We start from the raw sequence: 27,831 nt of genomic DNA, 5'->3' as shown, positions 1-27,831 counted from the left end.
TTAATTTGCCTAGTATAATCTTTAAGTTCTAACATCTCCATAAAAAATCACATTTTAGGATTCTGCAACAGTGAGTAGTTTATAGAAAACAGACAGACAGATTTTGGTTGTTCTTCTCTCATCACCATTTCCTCCATTTACTCTGTCTCTTTTCCCAAAAGGCTAAGATTGGAAAGCTGAGGGCCAAAGAGAAAGAACAGGCTTGCTAGAAAATAGTGTGCAACCATCACTACCCAGGAAACAGAGCCCCGCTAGGCAGGGGTGTCCGCAAGGACGGCAGCGCTCTGAGAGTGCCCCAGAAGTCCCATCCCACCATCACCACTGCAGAGGGAAGCGTCCCCAAGTCCCAGGACCAGCACATAGAGATTTAGATGAGAAATATTCTCCCCATTAGGAATTTACAGGTTTTTCTTTTGCAGAGAAAAAGTAGGATCCTCTGATTTTAATTATTTTAAATTTTAATTTAAAGACTTTTTTTTATTTTTTAGAGAGAGAAAGCACCCATGCAGGGCAGAGGGGGAGAGAGAATCCTGAAGCAGACTCCCCATGGAGCAAGGAGCCTGACACACAGGGCTGGATCCCATGACCCTGAGATCATGACCTGAGCGGAAATCAAGAGTTGGCTGCTTAACTGACTGAGCCACCCAGGCGCCCCTAGAATTCTCTGATTTTTAAAAGTGGACAAACTAGGCAGTCAAAAAAGTAACTATGTGGTATATCGAGGATATTTTTTCAACTTGTTAGTTTTTAATCACATATGATGTATATTGAAATTTTAAATAATTAACCATTTTACATATTCCTTTCCAGCATCAAAATAAAAAAACTTGTAAATTACTTGTGAATCATTAGCTTCAAATTCTGTTTTTATCTATTGGCTGTTTTTTTATCCAAGCTTGGAAGTCTCTGCACAGCAGGGCACATTCTTGTTGCTGCTCATGGTATTTTTGCCAGACTTTAGTGCTCTCCGTGCAGGACTGACTCTCTTGGCTTCTTCTCAGGTCACTCCTACTTCCCTAACATGTAATCATACCTATGCACAGCCTACGTCCACAGCCTACCCATGACTCTCGCTGAAGCTGAATTGTCTCAACCAGGAACTGGCAAACGACATCCCACAGGCAAAATCTTTCCTATCAGCTATTTTTGTATGGTCTGCAAACTCAAAAATAGGTTTTTACATTTTTAAATGATTGAAAAAATCAAAAGAAGGATAATATTTCTTGGCATGTGAAAATTACATGAATTTCAAATTTCAGTGTCCACAAATGAAATCTTATCGGAAAACAGCCACACCCATTCATTCATATAGAGTCTAGACTCACTTTCATGCAGTGATGGCAGAGTTCAACAGCTGCACTGAAGACTGGACAGTCCACAAATCCTAAAATATTCACTGTTTGGCCCTTTGCAGAAAAAGTATGCCTACCTCTGTTCTAGGCATTCGATGGAGAAGCTGTTTTGAAATAGTACAATTTTTCTTTAAAGACAAACACATTCCGAAAATATATACGTTTCTGTACTTATTCCATTACCTATTACATGTTCTTCCTACCTTTTCTTTCAAGGTTACACTGAGTAAAGTGGGGAAATTTAAGCTGATTACATCATTTTTCTTTTAGTTTTCAAAAGGAAGTTTTGTGGTCTTTTAGAGAAAGATACTTTTTATAAATGTTCATCTTCTCTGCCCAAGTAGTTCATGATTTTACTCCTAACATAAATGCAAAATAAAATGTGATATGGGAAGTCATTTTTGCATGAATACCTGAATAGTTAAAACAAATGATAAAGAAAATGCTTTAGTGGGGTGCCTGAGTGGTTCAGTTGGTTGAGTGTTGGAGTCTTGGTTTTGGCTCAGGTCATGATATCAGGGTCATGAGATTGAGCCCCACATTGGGCGCTGCCCTCAGTGCGGAGTCTGCCTGGGATTCTCTCCTTCTCCCTCTGCCCCTTCCCCTGCTCGTGCGCACTCTCTGTCAAATAAAATAATAAATAAAATATTAAGAAAAAAAGAAGAAAATGCTTTAGGAAATAAGTTTTCCATCTTCTCCCAACCAAAGAAATTAAGAACAGAATTTCTCCAGAGGAAAGAGCATCAGATGACAATTAACCAAGTACTGAATGAGAGAGAGGAGGGAGAGAGTTTTTCTGTACATGCAACATTACTGACTTCTTTAATATGCTGTTTTCACATGTAAGGGGTTTTCAATATTACTAGAGAAGAATTAAGTCAAGGACCTATTAGTAACTGGGCACCAATGCAGGCAGCAAACAGCAACTGAAGCCAACAATCCAAGGGCTTTCCAAGATAGTGACTCATCCACTCCCAGAAAAGTAATAGCAATGACCACTGTTAAGGGGTGACAAGGGACAAGGGATCACTGTAGACTCAGAAGTTCATTCTGGAAATTCATTTATCCAACAAATCTCTATTGATCCCAGAGAATATTCCAAGTGCTATCTTACTACTGAAGATTTAGCAAGTGAGCATGAGCCATGAAGTCTTGGCCTTGAAAGAGCTCACAGTCTAGTGGAGAATACACATGATTAATAAGGGAACAAACAATCCAGATGAGGCTAGACTGTGAGAGTATGAAAGAAAGAAAGAACGAGATGCAATGTGGTTGGTTGCCTAAAGAAGGAGTCTTTGAAGAGGTGCTGTCTGGGCTGTGGTTTGACAGGGAGGAGGACACTGCCTGTGCAAATATAGAGCCTGGAAAAGGCCTATAATGTTTCATAACTATCAGAATAGTAGTTTCTGGATAGGAGGAAAGGCATAAGGTGAGGAAACTTAATATGCCCTACAGAAATAGTAATGTTTCTAATAAGGCAGAAAAGTTTAGATAGAAAAATAGTAGGAGGAAAAGCTAAATAATGATATCATAGGCTAAGAGATCTGGAGCAGGATCACATTTAGACTTTGAAGATGTAAGTTAGATACCTCCTAATTAGAAGTAATAATTGCTAATGTGGGCATGGAGAAGTCCTCCTGAAGAGAGAATAGAATGGGCAGATTCATTTATTCAGCAAATATTAACTGAGAACCTATTATATGCCAGGCACAGTTATGAGCACTGAAAATACACCAGTGAAGAAAAAAGTTAAAGTCTTTGCTCTCTTGGGACTGGCATGGTATCTGTGGGGGAGACAGACAAGGAACAAATACAACTAGATGGAAATGTAAATGACATGATTAGAGAATAATGAGTGGGGTTGGGAAGCTTTACTAAGTAAAGAAAACTTCTTTGGTTAGCTGGCATTTGTGCAAAAATCTGTAAGAAGTGAGATGTTGAGTTGTGCAGATATTAAGGAGATGACAGGAAGAAAAAAGCTAAGAAATGTTGTTTAGGAAAAGCTCACTTTTAGGAGGTAAAGAGAAAGACACCAAATATAAATGGAGAGAGAAGACTGCAATAGTAAACTAACTTAGGAATGGAGAGATGCACGTTAATAAAGAGAAAGTGGCTTTAAGAGGAGTCAAAGGTTTTATAAAGATTATGGAGAAGATTATGGTTTGGTTTGAAACCATACTCTAAGATTAGTTTCAGGCCATGCTCTATTGCAGAGGTTGGCAAACTTTTTCAATAAAAGGCCCAAAAGTAATATTTTCAGCTTTGTGGGCCATCAGGCAATTACCCAATTTTGCTGGTGTGATATGAAAGCAACCAAACAACTCATAAATGAATGATCATGCAAGGAAATGTGGTGTTTAATCATGTAATAAAAATTGTCTTGTGTGACCAGTATTTTTTTTTTAATTCAACAAATGTTTATTGGGCAGAACTCTTGATTTCCCACCACTAAAGCACTTTCTCCCCCAGTGTCACCCACCTTAATAGAAGGTGCCACTGTCTAGTCAAATGTTCACACCAAAAACCTAAGGGTCATCTTTACTTCTGGTTTTCCTTTGCCTCCTATGACCCATCCATCAATACATCCTCTCAATATTATTTCTAGAACATGTCTTAAGTCCCTGTACTTCTATCTATCTCCATTCCATTACTCTCTAGAAACCACCAGAATCTCTAACCTGAGCTAATTCAAGAGCTGCCTAACTGGCTTTCTTGATTCCATTCTTTTTTCTCTGATTGCTTCTTCTCTCAGAAACTAGAGTTATCTTAAAAAAAAAAATCAGATAATGTTGTTCCCTTACTTGAAATAATTCAATGGCTTGCCAGTGGTCTTAGAATAAAATTCAAATCTTATACAATGGCCTACAAGGCTTTGCATGGCTTGGCTTCTCTCTCTCTCTGTGGTCACATTATACATGGCTGCTTGTTTACTGACCCAGATCAAGTTGTGCAGGTCTTTTCTTTTCCACCACAGGAATTGTCCTTTCTAAGTAGAACAGTATTTTCTATTCTTAACCTTGAGTCTCTGCTAACTTGGGTCTGTTTTCACTGCCCTATCTAAAGAAATTCACTATCCCCTCCACCATTCCTCTCTATTATATCACACTGTTTATTCTCTTTATGGCCCTATGCACAGTTAAACATTGTCTAGTTGATGTACACGTTTATTATGTGTTTCCTATTCTAGATTGTAAGCTCTCAAAGGAAAGGTATTTTCCCTATTTACCACTGCATAATAGGATTCTAACATATAGTAAGTCTAACACAACCCTCTCTCTCTCTCTCTCTTTCTCTCCCTATATATATTTATATAAATATATATAAATACATAAAATATATATAAATATTTATATATATATATATATATTTTTTTTTTTCTTTCAAAGAATGAGGTCTACCAAAGACTCAATAGAAGAAACTGGGGTTTAATGTGATAACTCTGGGCCCTGGAGACAAAAAGATCTAGTTTTCCAACTACTTTGTGATCTTTGGCAAGCTATTTAATTGTTCTTCTGTTTGACCATCTGTAAAAATCAATGATCTTTCACGAGGATTAAGCTGAAGGCAGTTAGTTCATTCCCTACACATAGTAAGACAAAACATATGACAATTCTCTTTTATCCTTTATATCAACCATTCTCTGCCTTGTATAAAATATGGTGGAAAATTTAAAAAGAAAAAGTCCTGACATAGAAAGAGATTATAATCTAGTAAGACATCTGTTTCAGACAAATATCTTAAATATGAGCAGAATGGGTAATAAGAATGTTTCTTCTGAACTCCAAACCTGTCTATTGAACTGCTCAATTGAATGTCTTCAGTAATCTTAAATGTAGCACATCTGAAGCTTAACTCTTGATTTCTACTCACCCTTCATCTAAATATGCTTTCTGCATACAGTCTTCCCCTTATCTATAAAGGGTCATGATCTCAGGGTCATGAGACTGAGCTCCCCGTGGGGCTTTGTGCTCAGAGGGGAGTCTCCTTGAAACGCTCTCCTTCTCCCTTTGCCCCTCCCCCCACATGAATGTGCTTGCTCTCTCTTTCTCAAATAAATAAACCTAAAAAAAAAAGAGGGAGAGAGAAATTCAGCCACTTCACCTTAGCAAAAAGAAACCATGGACCTTATGCCTTTTTCAAAATAGGGAGTACTGAAGTTAGATATGTGTGCCTAACCAAACGTAATTTTTTGAAGAAAAAGCAGGGACAAAGAGCAGTAACAAGAGACCATCTACTGAGCAGTTAAATACCAGCAATAGCATGTTACTTCACTTGGCTCCACAACATACTCTGAACCAAGTACAATCAATCCCATTTTTCAGACTAGTTTTGGATCCTTATGTTGCAAAAACATGCTTTAGTCTTCATGGCCTTATAGTAATGATTCATGAGTTTACAAACAGAATGTAAACAAATGAAAGAATGAATGGTGGAAAAAAGTAACATGGGCTCTATATTTGTGAACCTCACTTCTTTCTTATCAAGGTCAGAAAACATTTTTGGTCTTTGGATCTTCAAACCAAAAAACAAACAAACAAAAAACAAAAAATCCTCAAGCAAACACTAATTTACTCTTCCTCTTCACACACATGCATGCACAGACACGTACAAACACACTCCACAAATAAATTGAGTGCTCTATTTTATATAATTTGTATGTAGTTTAAAACCAATTACAGTTTTCTTTCACCTGTGTTGTCTAAACTATACTAACATATTTACCTTTCTATTAAGAAATTAATATTTAAGAAGTAAATATTCCATATTTCTAATATGCTATCATATTTTTGAAATATTATTGATTTTTAGAAAACAAATTTAAAGATGATAGAGGTTACCCTCTTTAATAAGAATATTATTATATTTCAGGAAAAATTTTTAGAAAAGGAAGGAGCTAGGGAAAGTAAAAGATAATTAATTGGGCAATGAGTTTGGGGGAAGTAAAAGACTACCTAGGAAAAAGGGGGATGGGGATTAATGCTCCTAAATAACAAGACAGATTCTTTGAAAAGGGGAAGGTCCATATTTCAAAAAGTAATAAAGTAGCCCAAATGGGTATTGAAGTTAATCATTAAAACATTATGTAGTGGCAAAGAAAATGTTTCAGTATCTTAGTCTCAGTTATATCCCTCTATATTCCTACTGCATTTTAGAGCATTATTTCAATGTAACAGGCTTTGATTTCAGAATATAGATGAATATAAAACCTATCATCCAATATAAATCATTCCCTTATGAACTGTTTAGTCCCCATAACATTCTATTTTGTAGTTGTCAGCTAATACTTCAATAAATATTCTCCAGTATATAAAATTATACATGCTTTTATATATATTATATACTATATGTATTATATAATTATATATAAAATTATATATAAAGCTTGTTATTATTACTCAATTCAGCTTAACTTTTATTAAAAAGCGTCTTCATATTTTTTTTAGATTATTTATTTATTTACTTCAGAGAGAGAGAGCATGAGGGGGGAAGGGTCAGAGGGAGAAGCAGACTCCCTGCTGAGCAGGGAGACTGATGCAGGACTCCAGGATCATGACCTAAGCCAGAGGCAGTTGCTTAACCAACTGAGCCACACAGTTGCCCCAACATCTCCATATTTTGTTGCAACTTAGAAACAAAACAAAACAAAAACAAAAACACTACTTTCCCCCTAAACCCAGAGTATAAATTTTAATAGTATTTGAAACAACTGCATTTCAGGTTCAAACACTAATAAATATTTTAGAACATACACACACAACCATACTCATTCACACCACTCTCTTATATTCATATGTCACAAACGGAAACAGAAGATCAAATTAAAGAAAACACATTAAACTAGCCACATAAGTAATTATATTTCTTAAGTTAAAACTCTTCATATGGAAAATGTAAGTAGGTAACAAAAGCAGAAAAATATTTTTGACTGTTCAGAAGACATTATTTAAGACAAAAGAGGTTAATTCACTTATGAATTTAGAGGGTATAGTTGTGCTACAGAATTATTTGATGCATCTATAGGGATAACTGATAAGTTTCATAGACTACAGGTGATGTATTACATGTTAAGGAGCAGAAATTATAAAATTAAAGTAGAAAAGATTCTCTCTGTTAATCATTCAGAGAATGAGGATCTGACTAATGACTAATAAAAACAAGGAAGAGAAGAGTAGCTCCTTAAAATAGCAAAGCGTAAATACTGTTGAAATGTTTGGGGGCCTATAGAGTCCTTATGCTGCAAAAGAAAATTGGTAACAAACTCATTTTAAAATAGACAAAGCACAAATAGTTTTCTAGATTTAATTATATTACCTGCCTAGGAGTCTGGGATCCTGGTCTGCTTTGTGAAATAAACAATAAGTGTACCATTGAGATTAGAAAAAACAAACAGAAACTCAGGGTACTAAATTTAGGTAAGAATTTAGCAGTTCTCTGAAGGAATGGACTGTGGCTACTAGTGACTGAGTTGCATGACCACACATCCAATCAGGAGCAGAGCCCATATTTGATCCTATATTTGTCCACTACCATTTAGTGAGGACCTAGTACATGCCAGGTGCTAAATATACATTATCTTTCATCTTTATAATAACACTTTAGGGAAGATATTATTATCTTTAGAAAGGAGCCAACTGAGGGATTTAGAAATGAAATAACTTGCAGAAGGTCAGTTTGTTGTGGCATAGTCAAGGTTTGCAGCCAAATTTAGCTCCAAAGTTAGCGTGTTTTCCTAGATACTAAATGGCATCCCTGCTAGCATTGACACAAAGAGCACCAGTCTTTAATCTGAGTCATATTTTTCAGTTGTCAAATTCAGATGAGAACTTATTTATTCGGAATTTAGCAAAAGAAGCAATGGAGAAGAGGAATCATTTAGCACACAATTCTTGGTACAAGCAAATAAAATAAGACTTTTGAAAAGGTGAAGCCATAAAAATAGAAAAAAAATTAAAATCTGTTAAAAGGGAATCAGTGTCTCTTTTCTCTTCACTGCTTATCGTTACAGAAGCAGACCACTATCGCCATAGACAAAAGCAATTATTGCCATAGAGACAGTTAAAATGGAATTGTTTTCGTATTCACACAAACTCAAAGCAACTTCCTTCTAATTCATTGGAAAGAAGGCATGCAGAATGCTAATTTTAGTAATTTCAAATCCTTATATAAACCAATAGAGATCAGAAGTACTATAATAGTCAAATTTTGTTTTCAGTTGGCTTTAGATTTTGTTTCTATTCTGGCCTGTGTCTATCAGATTCTGAAGGAATTAACCTCTAACAGAAGAATGCAAGCACACTGGGATGACCTATCATTCCAACATGTTTTAGATACAATGTCTCTAGGGAGCTAAGGAGTCATGTGGCCCTTATGTTAATCCTATCTCTAAAAGCCTTTCCCTATTCCTCTTCCAGATTTCTTGAATGGAGGCAAAGCACTGATCCCTTTATGCAAAACTCCTCTTCATAGCTTCCATAGGGCACAGAAGCCATGAGCAACTTCTTTGCAAAAACTCATGTTCTTTGGGGTGTCTGGGCAGCTCAGTAATTAAGTGTCCCACTCTTGATTTTGGCCCAGGTCGTGATTTCAGAATTGTGAGATTGAGCCCTCCACAGGGCTCCACACTCAGTGTCGACTTTGCTTAAGATTCTCTCTCTCCCTCTCCTTCTCCCTGCTACATTTTCTCTCTAAAAATAAATAAACTAAATCTTAAAACACACACACACACAAATCCATGCTCTTTATAGAGAATAATTAAAGAAAATTCAATTCCAAAATGATTTTAGATTTATATGTCAACATGTGAGAAGCCCATGGATTCTGTCTATATTCTTACCAGAAATTGTGTTTCCCCACTCAGAACAACTTTAACAAGCCACGTTCAAGATGTACCACTAAAGGATGTATCTTCACCATCTGTGTTACATGCGTTTCTTCCTTTAGGCTGTGAGTTCTTTCTCACAGGTTTACATAGCTAGGGGAGGAGTCAAGTTCCTCTGCTTTTCCTGTTCATGTCCCAGTGTTGCCGAGAATTACTACGCATTCTATGTTGTACATTCCCAACTGAAATTCGTGTGACCTCATTAGTTTTCCTCAGACATGAGCATTTTCCCAGTAAATATAAAGTCCAAAAGAAATAATAGGCTTTAAATCAAAGATTTGGTCTTTATCTAGACATTCTCCACTAGACAGTTATTGAAGGAACAGAGACTGAATGAGTAATAAGTTAACAAAATTTTCACTGGCTAGGAAATGTTATAAAAGATTCATTAAAGGTAATTAGGTATTCTTTAAAAATGTGCAATTGGCCAGAAAACAATTTTGAAATTCCTAATAAAGTAGAAGTATATATGAAAAATATCACCACAAAAGAAAATAAAGGTCAGAATCATTTTACCTTAATGTAAAAACACAGAATACATGAGTAAGATTTCCCCAGAGTCATATCGAAACCACAGTGAAGTTCTTTATATAACAGAAGTAGGTTAGAGTGTGGTTGGCTGAACAAGATAATGAAACAAATCTTTAACTTTCAATTACTAAGATGCAGAGAGATAAAAATGCATTGACTCTGAATGGGAAGCAGTGATGTATGACAAATTGTGTGGGTGCCCTTAACACTGTGGCAGCAAGGTTAGGAGTAAATAGTATCATGAATATTTGTGAAAGTGTTAATTTGGGAAATGCTGTATAATTAATATAAGGGATACCTTACCAATTTTTTTTTTGAAAGCTTAAGGGATAAAAGAAACAGCAAAGACATTTTCCTATACACTGTACTCAAATGGTACTTCTGAAAAGAGTTTCTTAAAATAATAGCCACTGTCTGACAATAGGGAATTTTCATTAAAATGTACACTCAAATAATGTATATGTAAGGAAGAAGGAAAATAGGCCTTTTAAAGTAGCAAAATCTAAACTCTTTCTTAACTGTATTTAAACTACGATAAGAAGCAAAAGCTGTTAAAGATCTGGAGACCAAATGAGAAATTCATAGGAGAGGAATAGTTAGAATGAGAGCTAGGAATTGGCATAATAGAAGAATAATGGAGGAAAAGTTTAGGGCATCTGGGTTACTTGAAATGAGAAATAATGCTATTAACAATGCATTCTAGTTTGAGTTTTTTTAGGGACACGAATCATTATTTAATGACTACATGAATAATTGTGTCCTTGAATAGGCCGTATAAAACAGATTAGATAAGCCTAAAAATATTATGTAACTATTTTCACTCCAGTTACTTTCCGAAAGAACACAGGCCTACTGATTATTTGAAACACCATAATATGATGCACATTTTCTGCTTAAGGTCCAGGTTGTAACCATGATACTACAAATAATATTTTTTAAGCTGGAGAGATAAAGGTGATTTGCAGAGACATTTCCAACTCAGATACTTTAATGTATCTTTTTATTAAAAACACACTTTTATTAAAAAAAAAAAGACGACAAAATAGAGCTAACCAGTTTATGGCTGGACTTGGTTGACCCCTAAACATTTTTTCCATTCTTGAGCTTCCATGACTTTATAAATAGAAGACACACTAAAACGATAGGGAAAGTAGAATTTATTTCATTTGTTAACTGGCAGCTCAATCTGAGTTAGAGCTTTAAAAAGTCATTTTAAGGAAAAATTTCATTCTAGCTTTTTTCCAGGGATTCAGATGGTAGAATGATGACAGAAGGCTGATGGCTTCACAGTATAAAAGTGCTTATACTGTAGGAGCAAGGATGTCTGCTGGACTCAGAAACAAGAATATAGAAAACATAAACAGCATGGTGACTATAGTTAACAATACTGTATTATATATTTAAAAATTGCTAAGAGGGGCACCTCGTGGTTCAGTCAGTTAAGTACCTGCCTTTGGCTCAACTCATGATCCCAGGGTCCCAGGATCAAGCTTCACCTTGGGCTCTTTGCTCAGTGGGGAGTCTGCATCTCTCTCTTCCTCTGCTCCTCCCTCTTGCTCTCTCTCTTGCTATTTCTCAAATAAATAAATAATCTTTAAAAAAATATAAGTTGCTAACAGAGTAGATCTTTTAAAAAATATTTATTTATTTATTTATGAGAGGTTGCAAGTGGGGGAGAGGAATGGGAGAGACAGAGGAAGAGAAAGAGAGAGAATCTCAAGTAGGCTCCACATTCAGCACAGAGCCCAACACAGGGCTCCATCCCATGACCTGAGCCAAATTCAAGAGTCAGACTCTCAATGGACTGAGCCACCCAGGTGCACCATAACAGGGATCTTAAAAGTTCTCATTGTAAGAAAAAAAATTGTAACTAAGTGTGGTGATGAATGTTAACTAAACTTACTGTGTTATCATTTCCCAATATATACAAATATCAAATCATTATGTTGTACACTTAAAACTAATACAATGTTATGTCAGTTACATCTTAATAAAAATTTTGAAAAGAATAAGAAAAGAAAAAATAAATAAACTAAGACAAGCTTGCTTTGGGTCCTAAACTTTAGAGACATTTAAATGTTTGCCAAAGTAAGTTTTTGACTTTTCTTTACAGGATACAGATTTGGACATAAATCTGTCTTATTTTTGTAGTTGAGTTTTTGGAAATGTACTGGAGACATTTTCTTGAGCCTTCTCTTCCTTTCACATCCTGTTTCTAGCTATCAGTAAACTCTGTAAGACCAAGCTTTAAATGTCTCCAGCATCTGACCTCTTCTCATTCTTTCCACTGGCATCTGGTCTAAACCAATGAGCTTTCTCATCTGGACCAACGCAATAAATACCCAACCAGTCTCTGTATAGCCAGTCCTACCCCGCTATGGCCTGTTAGTTTCCACTCCACACTTAGAATGGTCCTTTTAGGACATAAATCAGATTAGGTCATGTTTCTGCCCACATCTTTCAATGGTTTTGCATCTCATTCAGACCTATATTCGTATGCCTTCCATATGCTGGCTCCCCACTCCCTTTCTGATGTCATTTCTTTCCCCATCCCCCCAGACCACTTCACCACCACCTCCTTTAGTGCCTCTACTATATCAGGCACACGGATGTCTCAAGACCCTTGTACTCACTGTTCCTTCTGCTTAAAATGTTCTGTCACCACATATCACTGTGCCTCATGCTTTCAAGGCACTCAGGTCTGTATTGAAATATCACTACTTTGATTAGAGGTCTTCCATGACCATTCAGTCTAAAATGACTCTTTCCTCTTCATTCTCTATTCCCTTACCATGATGGTTTGCTTTATTTCTTTTCATATCACTTAAAACCACCGGACATGTTAGATGGTACATGTTTGACATCTGTCTCTGCTATAAAACATAAGTTCCATGAGAGCAAGAATGTTGTCTGATTTATTCCCTGAGAAACTGTCAAAAAGTGGAACAGAACACGGCACATATTTATTGAATAAATATCTAAGGTCTCTTAAAGCCAAATAAATCCACAGATCATTATCAATCTGTTATAATGACACTAGGAGCACCTAAAATAGAGTTTTCAGTTGGGTGGAAGAGGGCCCCAGAGAAGTATGTCTTGCTTGCCACTAGAAGGGTTGGGTATGGGCTTTGTCAATAATCTCCCCAGTGCTTCCACCCTGTTCCAGTGCTCTGGAATAAGAAGATCATAGGAAATCGTATGAGATAATTTATATTAAATAAGAAGTAATCAAAGAATTCATAGTGCTGCATACCATTCCAAATCATAGTTTAAAACTATGTTTGAACTATTTATTTTCTCAAGGGAGTACCATTAAAAAAAAAAAGAAGAAGACAAGAAAAGAAAAAAAAAATTAAAAACCAAACAGGTATTTTTAGTTTTCCTCCGTGATCTACATAAAGACACACCACTTGCTTCACGTGTCTAGCAAGAAAGAGCAGTAGAGAGCCAGAAAGAGGAGGTAGAATCTGACACTTTCAGACTCAAGTCTAGCAGACTGAACCAACGCCAGGTGCTACAGACAAACAAAAAAAGATGGTAAATTGTGTATTCCTCAGGCTTGGTGTCATCTGACTACAAGTGTCTGATTTCTAAAGAAAGAAAGTTAAACAAGTGATGGAGATGTATGAACCACAAAACTAAGCAGTGATGGAAAGGAAAATAAGCCTAGAAAAGAGAAGCCACTTTATTTTATAATTATATCACCAGATTGAATGTTGGTTTCTCAATTGAAGAACAAGATATTCTACCAAAGAAATGATTACATTTACCAGTGAGTGTAAGAAATAACATAGATTTGATGTTGACAAGACAGCTTTGTGGAGAGAAAAGAAATGTCAGAATTGTATTATGCCATTCTTCAGATTGAATTTGGATTCGATTTCAGAAAATATCAAGTATGAATGTTCATTCTGAAAAGCCCAGTATTTTGTATTTTTAAACCAAGAATAGACAGTGATATTTAGCTTGGCAAAGAAAAATGTCTTAACTCTAATGTTTTCAAGACACTAACCTTATTGGATTACTGGGGAGGAACTGAAACTATACTTTCCAGAACCATATCTTTTAGGGTTTATACATAGGGACTTTTGAAATTCCTTTCAGCTTGTAATTATAACATTCTGTATTTTGAGATATTATTAGTCTAAAACATATTCCTTTTTCATCTGATATTGTCAACTTTGAATTCTTCCTAAGGAACAGTTGTGAGAGACAGTAGTTAGTGGGCGTATCAACATTCATCTATGCCAACTAAATCCTTGGAGATAATTGTATCAAAATGCCAAGGGTGTAATCCATGGACTGCAGCTAAAGAGTTCAGAAATTTAGATCCTGTTCATTGTGTCTGCACTTTTCTTGGAGAACTTTAAAGTTATATCATCAGCAATCACCCAAGATTTTTCTGAAGTTTCAATAACTCTGGTATTTATTAGCAATTGATATTAGCTAGAGTATTCATTTTGAAATATTCTTTCTTTCCTAATAATTACATGTCACTGATCTTACTCTGCCCTGTTTTGGGATTCTTTATGCCTACCATCTCTGACTATTCTAGTCTGACACCTGCCATGTCTTTATGGGTTTTTTTTTCCTCTCAACATTGATTTTTATTCTATAACTTACATTAACCATCTAGAATAACATCTAAATTTTATTTGAACACAAAATATATTTCCTAATCTGGTTTATTACTATACCTAGAGATCTCTCCATAGTCATATATACAGAAATTTTAATTGATATTTCATTGACACAAAACATTATATTAGTTTCAGGTATATAACATAATTATTTGGTATTTATATGTTGTGAAATGACCACCACAATAAATCTAGTTATCCATCATCATGTGTATTTACAAATTTTTTGTTTTTAATAAGGGCATCACCTTACATCTTTTCTTTCTTATTACTGTCCTGAGAGTTGAAAAAAAAACTTTTATGGCTTCAACTATCACTTTATGCAGTTGATTATCATATATATGATAAATTTGACTTCTCTACTAAAGCCCAAGACCACATTTCATTTTTTCACTTGAGGGTTACACTTGCATCTAAGCATTAATATGTGAAAGACACTCTTAAATGTTTGTTGAATAAATATAATTGCAATTGCTCCTTTCTTTCTGACACCTTAAGTTATGAAATATTATCATTTCTGCCTCAGACCTCAAATTCATAACCACGATTTGGTTTCTATTCTTACTACCACTAACTCAAGTCTTCCTTATTTCCTGCATGGATTGTAAAAGGCCTTCCAGTTTCCATAATTAAAGTCTTTCTGAAAAAGAAAATTCTATTTCTGCTCTAACATAATGTCTTACTAAGCTCAACTCTCATCAGGTCAAGTTTTGGTAGTTCCCTGTTGTCTTCAGAATTCCGAACCATTCTACACCATGTCTCAGCATGCTTCTCCAATTTTATTTCATTTTTCTTTACTTCTGTACATATGTGTTTTTATCAAAATAAACCACTTATCCACTAAGTACAATCTCAACTTTGACAACTCAATACTGTTTCTGCTAAAAGACTTTTCTGGAATGTAAGCATCTCCTTGCCACTCATTCTCCTCATGCTGAACTGTCAACAATCCAATCATCCTTCAAAATCTATACTAAATGCTTCCTTCTTTGAGAAATTTTCTAGATCCTTAACACAGAACAACATCTCTTGTAAGGAATCTCTGTGCGTTTCGTTCATGTGACACATACCAAAGTGTATTTTATTTATTAATGTAATTATTTTATGTCCTCAATGAGGCTGCAACCCCCTTGGAGGCCAGAAGATTAGTCATTTATTTTAATGACTTGAATAACAGGAAAGATTTTGCTTATAATAAGAGATAATTTTCTTTTGATTTTAATTGAACAAAGTCAGTGGGCTAGCTACATTTAGCACATCACTATCTTCCTTGAATTCAGTGTGATAAATACAATTCAAGTTCTAAGTCCAAAACTAAAGCAATTAACTTCTAAAGAACAGTTTATTCTTACCAACAAATAAAGTTAAATATAAATGCTACTTGAAGTTATTGTGGAAAATTGATGGCTAAAAGCGTAATAAAAACTATCAAATACTCTGCTAAAGGGTTAGACAAATCTTTAGAACAATGGAAATCCATGCCAACACTACATGGCTCTAATCAGGGAAGGTCTCATACATTCTAGTCTGCATTTGGAACGGCAAACCGCTGGGCCTCAAATAATGTACTTTTCCCCCCTTTCAGTGCTTCGCCTTCTTTGCTTTATGTTACTGCCTCCAAAAAATCTTATCATTTCCGAATCATAAGTCTAATTGTTATCCTTTGATTCTAGTTTATACTGTAATAAATATAAAAATGATAAAAGGATGAAGAGTTTTAAGAAAGATACAGTGGTTAGCAAAACAGAGGGGACATGAAGGCTAAAATATGGAAGGAGATTTAATTTGGCAATTGGGAATTTCCAGAAAGCTTTTCCAAGAGGAGTTTCAGGGAAGTGATGGGGGAAACACTGGGCTGCAAGGGATTGAAAATAAAATGTTTACAGAAAAAGGACAGAAAGTAAGTTTAAATAACTCTTCAAAGAATATTTTTGTTGAAGAAAAATAAACAACTTTAACTCATATTAAATAATATTAAGATATAGTCCCCCTGACCTAATTGATTACAATAATATTTTAAAAAATACATTGACAAATTCTCATCTTTTACTAAAACAAAAAAGCACTGACCTATACAGCATATTTAGGACATTTAGAATACAACTTTGCAATAAACTGAGACATACTGTAAATTGGAATCTGTCTATACCATAACAATTTTTCATGTTCATTCATTTTTTCATTAATTATATAAGCTACTTAGTCTTTAGTAAGTGCTCATTAACTTTCATTTATTATAATTGTCATGTGTCTATTTTGAATGTCACATTCATATATGAATATGAAAAGTAAGTATTCTATTTAAGCCCAATTATTTTATAAATGCATTAGCTTGCTTAATGTCTTTGTTCATAGGATATTTTTTTCAAGCTTTGTGATAACTTTTTAAGAGCATATGTCTTTTTAGAGACTGATCAAAGCTATGGACCTGCCCCTTCCAAAAATGAACATGCATGCATTTATATGAAAATGTTCACAGATCTTCAGCCTATAATAGCACTTCATTTATTGGAAGCTGATGCAGGTAGGGACATTTTTCAGAAAAAAGAAACTTCAAAACTTTTCATTTCGACTAATTCTGAAGAAACTCTAAGATATGTCACTCATTTTCTTGCCATCTTAATCAGATTCTAGGCACTTTTATCTTGATGAATAGAGGCCATGATTTTAGACATAAATTATGAGCCTAAGTCCTAGAACTCACGTTCTCAAAGGTGAGGCATGAGTTAGTTGTTCCTACGGTAGGGGCTCCATACTCTCCTGCATTCTTTAGTACAGCTTTGTCCTTATTGTTTCGGCATTTCAGCTACTATATTTGCTATATATGTGTTTCTAACAGCACTATCTCTGCTTCCAACTCATTCTATCTAAACCAGGAACCAGAAAACAGAAATGCTGAAACTACATTTAAAGTTGACATAAAACAGAGTATCAGCAAGGTTCTGAGACTCTCTTATTACACTCTACGGTCTTCATGATATTTATTTTTGCCTATTCAACTCTGTCTTTCTTCAGAAGCTTATCTATATACCAGAAGAGTGAGGTGGCAATGCATGCAGGCATTACAGAAAAAAAAAATTAATCTCTTTAAGAGACATGATGATCTCTTGTGGTTCTTTAAGTAGTCTTAATCCAACACACCCTGAAGAAAATGACCATAAAGAATAAACGTTTCTTAGTTACCTAGTCTCTTTATTATTTGTAAGCTCTGTGTACATGTATGTTTATGTGTGTGTGTGTGTGTATGCTCCATATAATGAGCTTAATGTTGGGTAATTAATATTTGGACTTAGGATGTAAGACAAATGAATGACAACTCACACATTTCACAATTTGCTACTGTAAATTATTATCATTGTGTGTCCTTGTCCAAAAACTTTGGAAATATCAGACAAAACAGTATAATCATGTTTTATATTCACTAGCATCAAATTATATAATATGAAGAATATGAATAATAAGTAATTACTAGTGGATTGTGATGGTTAATTATATGTGTCAACTTGACTGGGCTAAAGGATGACCGGATAACTGGTAAAACAAGACTGCAGGGTGTGTCTGTGAGGGTGTTACTGGAAGAGACTAGCATTTGAGTCAGTAGACTGAGTAAAGAAGATTTCCCTCACTGATGCAGGTGGACATCACCTGACAGTTGAATAAAACACAAAGACAAAGGGTGGATCTGCTTTCTCCTTGAGCTGGGGCATCCATCTCCTGCCCTCAGACACTGGTGCTTCTGGTTCTCGGGCCTTCAGGTTTGGACTGGAACTACATTATCAGTTTTCCTGGCCTCCAGCTTGCAGACAACAGATGGTGGGTCTTCTCAGCCTCTATAATTGCATGAGCCAATATCCCCAAAATAAATCTCTTCCTATATATATACTTATGTCTTACTGGTTCTGTTTCTCTGGAGAACCTGACTAATATATGGATACACTTCGGGAAAGTCCAAATATTTTTGAGAATAACTTTCTTCTAGTCATTAAACTATAATAAGTCAGTCTCTGGGCTAGTATTGGAAGGAAATCAACAACAAATAAGATCTCTTTTAGGTTGTGTAATAATGTTTGGGATATTTATTCATAGAATATAACCTTTTAAAAAAACATAATTAGTTATACCTAAGTGATCAGAAGAACAAATCACACTGTCCTTACACAAGACTGAAGACAGTATAAGACAATATTGGCTTTATCTGCAGTACTAAATTGCTTTGGGTTTCTGTATTTAATATACTTCTTAAAGTTTAGCGATGATAAAGGAAATAGAAAAACCTAGAAAACAGAATCTTAATGCAAAAAATACACAAAGTTTTCAGATACATAATTTTGGTAAGTCAAAAGAAAGGTAAAGAGTAATAAATGTTTATAATTTATGGAATTTTCATAGTAAATTATACTAGACTACAGAGGATTTCATATACTGTTATCCAAACAGTATACTTAAGTCTAAATTTAAGTTTACTAGACTCTGAGATTGGCATTCCTTTTTACAGTTTTTTCCAAACTGAACAAATGCCATGTATCAATCTGATACTTTTTTTTAAAGATTTTTTCATTATTTATTTATTTGAGAGAGAGAGTGTGTGGGGGCGAGGGAGGCATCAAAGAGGGAGACAGAACCTTAAGCAGACTCTGCACTGAACGTGGAGCCAGATGTGGGGCTCAATCTCACAATCTCAAGATCATGACCTGAACAGAAACCAGGAGTCAGAGGCTCAACTGGCTGCGCCACTCTGGTGCCCCTCAATCTGATACTTTTAATTAGCAATGACTTTTAGAATTAGATGTTAACATTTATAGAAAAGAGTTAAGGAAACAATACCTCTGTGTGTTTTTCCCCTAAGTTTTTCTTGGAAATTACTTGGTGAATGGACTCATCTGGCACAGAAGACTTTGTGGGTCCTCCTCACCACAGAAGTCATAAACCCCTCTAGAGAATGGGTCTAGCTTCAATGACCAGCATCCCCCAAATCTCCCTACGTTCTTCCTTCCCTGTGCCAGAAAACTCATAGCCCAATATACTATCCCTTTTCCTACAGAGTTGATCTTTCCTCTCTTTGCCTAAATTCTTTTGGAATGGACCTTTAATTCGTATTTTCTCTGATTTCTGAATTTATTTTTCAACAAAGATACTATTTTTGGTCCCCTTTTCTTCTCATCACTCATTGCTTAGAGCAAGGGACAGTTCACTCCATTCCTGAACCAGCACAAGTGGGTGCTAAACACCCACTCAGAGGGAAAGTCTGGGCCCTCAAACTGACTCAGAAGGTGGATCAAAACATTAATCTAACAGGAAGGACTTATGCTGTATGAAGATGGTATATTGGCATCGAAATGTCTCCCATTTAAGGACTGCATTGCATAGGCCTTCCTCAACTAAAGACTATTACCAGCAATTAGTTATTATCCATTACATTTTGAGGTCATCCTGATGGAAGAGATCTTAGGATCCCATGAGTCCCTACAGGACTAAAATGACTTCAGAAAAAATCAATGTAAAGTGAAACAGCAAAAGCATTAATCACATATCTACATATATAGGTATATGTAGATATATGATATCATATATCACATGTTTGTATGTTTTGTACTTGCTGAACTCCCCTAGTTAATCACTCCATCAAGTTAGGCATCTTCCTGATCCAGAAACTAAAGCTTAAACATGCCTTGAATAAGAGTCTGAGGCAAGCTATGTTTATTTAAACACATTATTATCTATAGTTCAGTGGTCTTTAGGTGAAGACCACTAAAGCATGACAAATGACAGAAAATCTGAATCACAGCAACATTAGGAGATGAAACTTTTAAAGAAATGAAAAAACCATATGAACTCAATGCGTATAATATTTAAAAGATTATTTTTTTGTTCTTGCCATGTTTTTTACTACAGAGTCATTTGCCATTTGGTCAACGTTACTGCTGTTGGCTTAGTGTAATTGTGGCACCATAAAAGTGTGTCGGTCTTGCTTCTCTGTGCAATTCCTCCCTATCAGAGACAACTATTAATTATTACTGACGTGCTCTGGCAGTGCAGAATCCACTACAGAGGGATGGGAGAGATCCCCTGTGCCTGGCACTCACTCGGGAAAACGACAGCAGCAGCAATAGCACTGTGACCTTACGGGATTTCTGAAATGTTCTACAACCTGTGATGATTCAGCACATCCTTGGGACATCCAGCAAAAAAAAGTAACTTGGCGTCCTCATGAACAATGTATGGAAGATTATGAAGACTCATTTTTAAAAAACATACAAGAATATATATTAAATATTTTCAACATTAGGTCAGATAACAATGAACATTTGGCAAATGGAAAGAAGCAGTATATATATTTTCCTTTACATGTACTTGTGCAAATATAGATGAGATAAACACTCTAGGAATCCACACAAATGTGTGTGTGTGTTTGTGTGTGTGTGTAATATATATGTGCTTGGGCTAAAAATGAGACACTAAATATCCATAATACATTACTTACATATACCTGAAAATATGAGCAACATATATTACACTTAGAAATATATAGCCCAGATACTTGCAATTTTTTTTTTAATTTCAGTAAGATTTGGGGAAAAAATCCTATTTCTTACCTACATTTCCAGTCATTAAGTATGAATTCTGAAAGTCCATCATCCCCATTCCAACAATGTGTATAAAATCTTCAATCACCTGCATTAACTCTATTGAACCAGGATAAATCTACAAAAGGAAGCAAAGATTAGAAGGCATAAAAAGTCTATATAGTGGAATATGTAACTGGAATAACAAAAACTACATAATGAGGTCACAAATGAGCTCTGATTTATTTGAAGAAATTTCTGCAACTGGCAGCAGTTGTATTTTTGAACCACTAGTTGAGAATGGTACCAGGTGTCACATGGCAAGAACTTTGAAGGTGATATGACACAGTGATTAATCCTCCACAAATCTAAGGAAACTAAAAATATCCAACAGATTGTATGCTTAGAAATTGCCCGTCTTTACTTTTGATGGGATCCTTTCCTCACTTAAATATAACATAGAGCAAACACTGACATTTGGGGGCTTTTCACATTTTTTGCTTAGCGTCTATAGGATGGCCACTGAAAGAAAAAAAAACAATTCTTATTGCCATCATGAAGATATTTACAACTATTAAGTTCACAAAGTAGCTTTTGTACCTGGGGAGAATCATTTACTTCTGCAACTGTAATAGCTATTGAATGAGTAATGATGTTTGCAACAATTTCAGGATCATGACAACAGCTCTGGTGTGGGTGCTTCACAGGTACGTACACAGAGCAAACCCAACACCATGTCACCTCACACACAGCAAACAGAGGATTCTTTGCTTAAAGACAACCTGATCTGGCATAGTGTGTGGGAAGTGAAAGCCATTTAGAAGGTCATATGAATGTTACTCTGTGTCAGCCATAATGCTTATACAGTCAGCCTGCATTAGAGAACCACATTAGAGCAGAAAGTCTTTTGAAGTTAGGTTCATTTCTTTTAGCCATTCAGCACCACTGCCCCTTGGAGCCATGAAAAAATTAAGTGGATTAGAATTGTACTGGCTTTGTCTTTACAAAGGCTGGTACAGGAGGGGAAGAGACAGTCTGATTAGCAGAGAAATATACAGTCAGAGCTGGAAGGGGACCGGAGTAAGAGAGGGACATATTGGGCAGGGCGAAGAGCAGGGACAGTGTGTAAAGTTTACAGGAGATTGTGGCTGTGTCCCGCTAAAATTCAGACCCTGAGGATGCAACGTATAGGTACATATATTTGAAGACATGAACAATGACTATTACACTTAGAAATGTGTGGCACGGATACTTGTATGTTTTTTAATTTGGGGAAAATCTGAGGAGAAATGTTATTTCTTACCTAGTTTTCAATCATTAAATATGAATTCTGAGAGTTCATTATCATTCCAAAAATCTGCATGAAATTTCCATCAGCTCCAAGCTCTCTGCTACTACTGTATTTTTCCTACTGTTTTTCTGTACGTGTATATGAGTATGTGTCATGTAAAGGTAAATACAAATTAAAAATAAGAGGCTTAATTCTCCCTACTGAAAATGAGACTTCCTCTCCCAGCCCCACATCCTTCATCCTTTTTCTTAAAGCACTTACTTATGAAAAACTGTAATTGTTAAGTTCTTTCTCTGTCTCTTTGAAATGCACGTAAATCTTTTTAAAAAGCTAAATAGACTCTTACAGGGAAGACCCGGGGATGTCTTTCAGAGAGAGACAGAGGTGATAACAAGGAAGACAGGGCCTCTATCTCAGTTTCTATGGGTGGGGGGGAGCATTAACTTTCAGCAGGCACCTTGCTCTAAGTTGCAAAACTACCTTCATGAAGATAGAAAAAGCTTATTTTTTTCCCCTTTGGATAAAGCCAGTTAACTAACAAGTGGTCACCCCAATACCAGGTGAATTTAGGATGAACTATGTGCGGCAATGGAGTTCACCCTTTGTGTCACAAACCTGGAGACTCATTTACCATGTGGCTGCCTTTATAACAATCCCTTTCAGTAAAAGCTACAAAACAGTTGTTGTTTTTTAACTTCAAGTAGTTATCTTTATTTATTTCTATTCAAGCTGTTATCTTTAAAAAGACGTTAAGGATTATCACTACTGAAAAATATTTAAAAGATAATAATATAGCTAACTCAAACCCACAGGTAAATAGATGGATTAGGGTTTCACGATTTTCCATTGATGAGAAGTTGTACACCACTCACTGTTCAAGCTGGGACCTCACAGTAAATAATGCCATCTGATGAATTTCAGTCGTTTTAAAAAAGGGTGTTATACATTTGCTCTAAATATATCCATAATTAATAGTCTCCTGCATTCTGGAGAGATGTGCTTAGCCTCTGCAGCTGTATTCTAGGGAAAGACACCATTTCCTTCCAGTGAGTGAATGAGGCTCCCCTCTAGAAGAAAGCCAAGGACAAATATATAATTCAAGCTAGCAGAAAAAGATAGATTCGGGGTCTTAGACTCAGGAGCGATCTTTTTTCTTGCTATGGCCAGACGCACAGAATTTGTACCTGATAATGAGGTAGACCCATACTGGACTATTTTTAGAGCCCCTATCATAACAGGAATAAAGGGCATGCTTTGTTCCTGAAGGCCGAGAATATGATTATAAGGGGAGAAAGGGATAGATGGTTCACCTGAACCTCAGAAAATATTCTTATTTTCATGATTGCATTGTTCTCTCAGAATTAGCAAGGGTCAAGTAGAGAACTTAAAGAATTTTAATACACAGTTAAATTAAGTTTCCACAGGATTTTTAAAAACATGCTTATTCTCCCTTTTTTAACCTCTAACCCACTTTTTCTGTAATGTGGAAAAAAAAGTGTTATTAACCATACATATGTCAGTATAGCACAGATGCAGTGAAAGGTATTTTAAAACAGTAATTAAACCAATAAGGCCACTTTCTACACTGATCATGCATAGCAGAAAGAGGAAAAAAAGCAGAATTCAAATTTTCTTATGAGAACTCATTTTTACAACTCTTGGCTTTGAATCCAAATGCACATCTGCATATCTGATCCAGATTATACATAGTGTTATAATAAATGCAAATGATTTTACTTGTTATTACCCCACAGTTTGGTTTGTAATATATGCTTTTGGATTTGCTATTTCTCCCACAGTCTGTAGGCAGGAAAGAAACTGGTTGGTAAGGCATATAGTTACTATGTATTGATACCCCAAAGTTACAAATTACTTAAACCTGTTCAGTTTTTTCCACATTTACAGTATCTTTCAGTCCACTGATTGTTAGGGTAAAAGAGATAACTTATTTTCTCTAAAATTAGTAAAATATAATCTAGGATGATTTTTAGGAGTCTCCTTTTATATTCTTGGGATAGCAAGCCATTAATTTCTTCACATATATTTTAAGCTTTCCTCAGCCGACTTCATTTGAAGTTTTGAAACAGCTCCAGCCTTACCTGTTGGGCATCCTCCCATTTTTCCTTGTTTTCTTCATCTAGAAGGTTGCTAACTATTTGAAAGAAGTTCTGCAAATTAAATTGGATAAAAGATTCAATGTTACATAGGGGAATATACTTCCCAAAAACATCCATTTGAACTGACTGTGTGGTAAGGGTATAAACACTTTGCCATACTGCTTTATGACCCTAACATAGTATTCTAGGTCTCTGAGGGCCCTTTCTTGGCACCATACTTCTGGGATTTCTCTATAACTTCATGTATACACCTCAGAAGACATCAGAATAGGTAAAGTACTTATGTTTACTTACAATTACATCTTCCATTATGGTCTCTGTATTATATTCTGTCATGCTATCCTAAAATCATTCTTCGCAAATAAGTTTTCTTCCTTCGGTAGTGAAAATCCCTTGTGTATGTCTAATTACAAGTTATCCACTTAATTGTGAACCATGGTAGCTAGTTATACTGTTGTTCTGAAGAACACTGTGGTGAAGACACAGACTGTGGACAAGGTCGAGGCATGTGACAGGTTTCCTCAGGTCGATCCTTGGTCTGCGCTTCCTGGCTATTTTTCTTTAACTTTTACAGCTACCTCTTGCAAAGATGACATGGAATTTTCCAAGTACCTGGCATATAGCACATGGTTAAGTGCTCAATAAATCCTAGCTATTTCAAATAATTATTCTTTATTTTGCCTTTTGCCAGCAAGCCGAAATGGAAGAATGACTAGACACAGTAGCATGTTCCTAGTCAAGGGCCAAATCATCCTCATCATGCTTGTGGCCTCACCGCTGAAGACCTATTGGCTTTACTTGAGTCTAGCAGCTCAGTTCAGTTCTTTTTAGTTAGCTCCCATTTCACACACGAAGGATCTGACCAGAGAGAGACCCTCCTGTTCTCCCACACTATGCTGTGTCTTCAAAATACAGAGTCCAGGAGGAGAAGACCAGAGTGCCTGTTGAAAACGAATAGCAACTTGGGGTCCCAGACGACCTAAGGAGTGCAAAGTGAAGCCATGACATTTATCTGAAGCTATGTGGACAGTGGTCCCTTGGTTGTGTCCTCAGAGCCCATCTCCTCTGCTTGGTTTGTATGTAATTTAGCGGGAGCACTGCCTCACACCGAAACATCAGCTCAGGACAGGACCCCCTTGAGGGGGAAATAATCACAATTTTTTAGCCTCGTCAGCCTTCCTCCCTATCCAGCTTTTCAAAGAAGGTCTTTATTCAAATTCCAAATAAAGTCACCTGAGTGTTTTTAGAAGAAAAACAAAGCTGCCTCACTTCCTCTTCTCTTGTGCTTTGAAGCTGTGAGTATCTATATTTAATTGCCCTATTTGTGCTATTTATTTTAATAGCTCCTGGTAATCACATGGTTGAAACATGTTTCAAGTCATAACCTCTGTAAAAGTTACAGAATATTTTATGCGACTCTTGAAAAAACTGCAAGTCTGCTTTAGACTGCTTTCAATTCGTTTAACCTTTTTGTACTGCCAGCCATTTTTTTCCACTTAAAATTTCCTGGTTGGAGTGATAACATTTTAAGAGCTTAGGCCACTGAGGTGTAACTCTACCTATGGGCAGAAAGAATTAACCTTCAGAGATCTCCAATTGCCTATGGCTGGTTAACTCAGAGGGGACATGCTGCTAATGAGGCAAAAGTTGCAGATTTCATCCCTGTCCATGCCAGTTAGCTGTGCAGAGGTCCACGACCATGGTCTACATCCTAACCCCTGCCAGCTTTCATGCAAATGCACGACACCGCTAACCAGAGACTCCAAGAGAATGGGAAGCAATTTGTGCAAATGCGTTTCCATTTCTGAGAAAACATTTCACAAAGCATGTTTTACTGAGAGTGGGTCAGTAACTCTGCACTGTACATGAAGGCCAGTGAGCACACACAACTCCTTGATCAAAGTGATACATTTGGAGTTCATTTTTTTTCTTAAATTGCCAAAGGGCATATACAAAAAACACAAATTAATAAAATATACATTCAACTAGGCAAACAGAGAGTATAAGAAATGTTTTTGTATCACCTCCCAAGGCAATAAGTCAGACTTTATTAATCAGGGTGGAAAAGTAGTACAGAATAAAGTTCTCCTGTCTCCCTGTCGATTGGATTGGGAATGACCTGCTGTGAGACCACGCAGGGCACTGTGAGCTAAGCCTGAAAATCCAAAGAGGGGGATGGGAAAACTTACAGGAAGATTGTCTTTCTTATTCCTCAGTGTATCCTCAGTACACACAATGCCTTGTCCTGGCAGGTATTTAATAGAGTCCTAACTTAAAGGAAATAACGAAGTCACACAGGCACTACATGTCAGGCTCTTGAACAAAACTCAAGCATCATTCCTTTGAGCTGACCCTGCACTCATCTATCTATCAATTCTCTTTGACATTTGCTCAAAGATCAGACTGAGAAAAGAGTAGAATCAAACAGAACGGTATTTTTTGAGACGACGTATGTATAACATTTTAGGCCACTTAACTGAATTTTTGAGGAAAGGATGAAGCAACTTCCCTGGAAGCAGCTGCACTTCTCGCTGGAGTTCTTCAGGAACTCTGCTCATTCTGGCAAGATCTCTCTTTTGGTGACTTATGGGTCAGGTCACTTATGTCAGCTTCTGAGTTGAGACTGACAGTAGGCTTTTGTTTTGTTTTGTTTTGATCAGCCCTGATCTCTATGGCCTAGACTGTTCTGAAAAATTAAGTGTCCTTGGACAAATCTGAGTTTGGAGCTTGAACGGGGCAGACCTGGCTTAAAATGTCTCCAGCATTCATTAACTGTGTGGTTCTAGGCTCATGTTGCCCACCTCTGCCTGCCTTTTCTAAACCATAAGATAGAAACGATAGATAATAGCTTCCTGACAGAACTATTGTGAAGCTTGGAGCTAATTCTTAGTGCAGAATCTGACACATGGTAAGTGCTCAATATATGGCGGCTTTATGATTTTATTCCCTTCCTGTTATCTTTTTTATGACTGGTGGCATGATTTGTATTTATGGCCACATTACGGTGAATCTGCACCTATTATGCTGCTAGAGACTTTCACAACCCGGGGTGCTCTCTCCTTCTCTCTTTTATAGCCTCTTCCTCTCCAAGCAGTATGTAGAGCACAGAGCGTATTCACCACTAACTTCAAGGCCTATCATTTGTCCAGGAGAAAACTCTCCTTTCTAAGAAATGCACACCGCTGGGAGGGTTTTTGGTGTTGTTATTATTGGACATCTATTATGTGAGAGGCATTGTGCAAACGTTTGTTTGACAAAAAGGTCGGGGGGCATGACTCTTCACTTATTCTTTGCGGGAAGTATTATGAAAATCAGTGCAGTAAATGTCTGTTATAAGGAGAAGTCATAAATGTTTCTGCCACATTCGAAGTGCAAATCTAGATTTGGCCACATGAGACTAAAAGGCCACGCTATTTTATGGAAAGTGGTAACTAATTTTTTGTTTTACATCTGATTGG

General features: G+C 36.2%; 1 protein-coding gene across 5 annotated transcripts in view; it reads right to left on the bottom strand.

Annotated features, from left to right (window-relative positions):
* Nucleotides 1-27,831, bottom strand: part of ADGRB3 (adhesion G protein-coupled receptor B3) — a 697,114-nt gene that overhangs the window by 323,417 nt on the left and 345,866 nt on the right. For all 5 annotated transcript variants that reach the window (XM_034648079.1, XM_034648080.1, XM_034648081.1 and 2 more), the window contains 2 exons: nucleotides 24,356-24,424; nucleotides 20,996-21,104 (listed from right to left, as the gene is read on the bottom strand). In XM_034648079.1, the coding sequence (XP_034503970.1) occupies nucleotides 20,996-21,104; nucleotides 24,356-24,424 (178 nt within the window). The remainder of the gene's footprint in view (nucleotides 1-20,995; nucleotides 21,105-24,355; nucleotides 24,425-27,831) is intronic.

Source organism: Ailuropoda melanoleuca, chromosome 19 (assembly GCF_002007445.2).
Source record: "Ailuropoda melanoleuca isolate Jingjing chromosome 19, ASM200744v2, whole genome shotgun sequence".
Lineage (NCBI taxonomy): Eukaryota > Metazoa > Chordata > Mammalia > Carnivora > Ursidae > Ailuropoda > Ailuropoda melanoleuca.
Note: the sequence above shows the minus strand (reverse complement) of the source record. Positions and strands in the feature narration are given on the sequence as shown.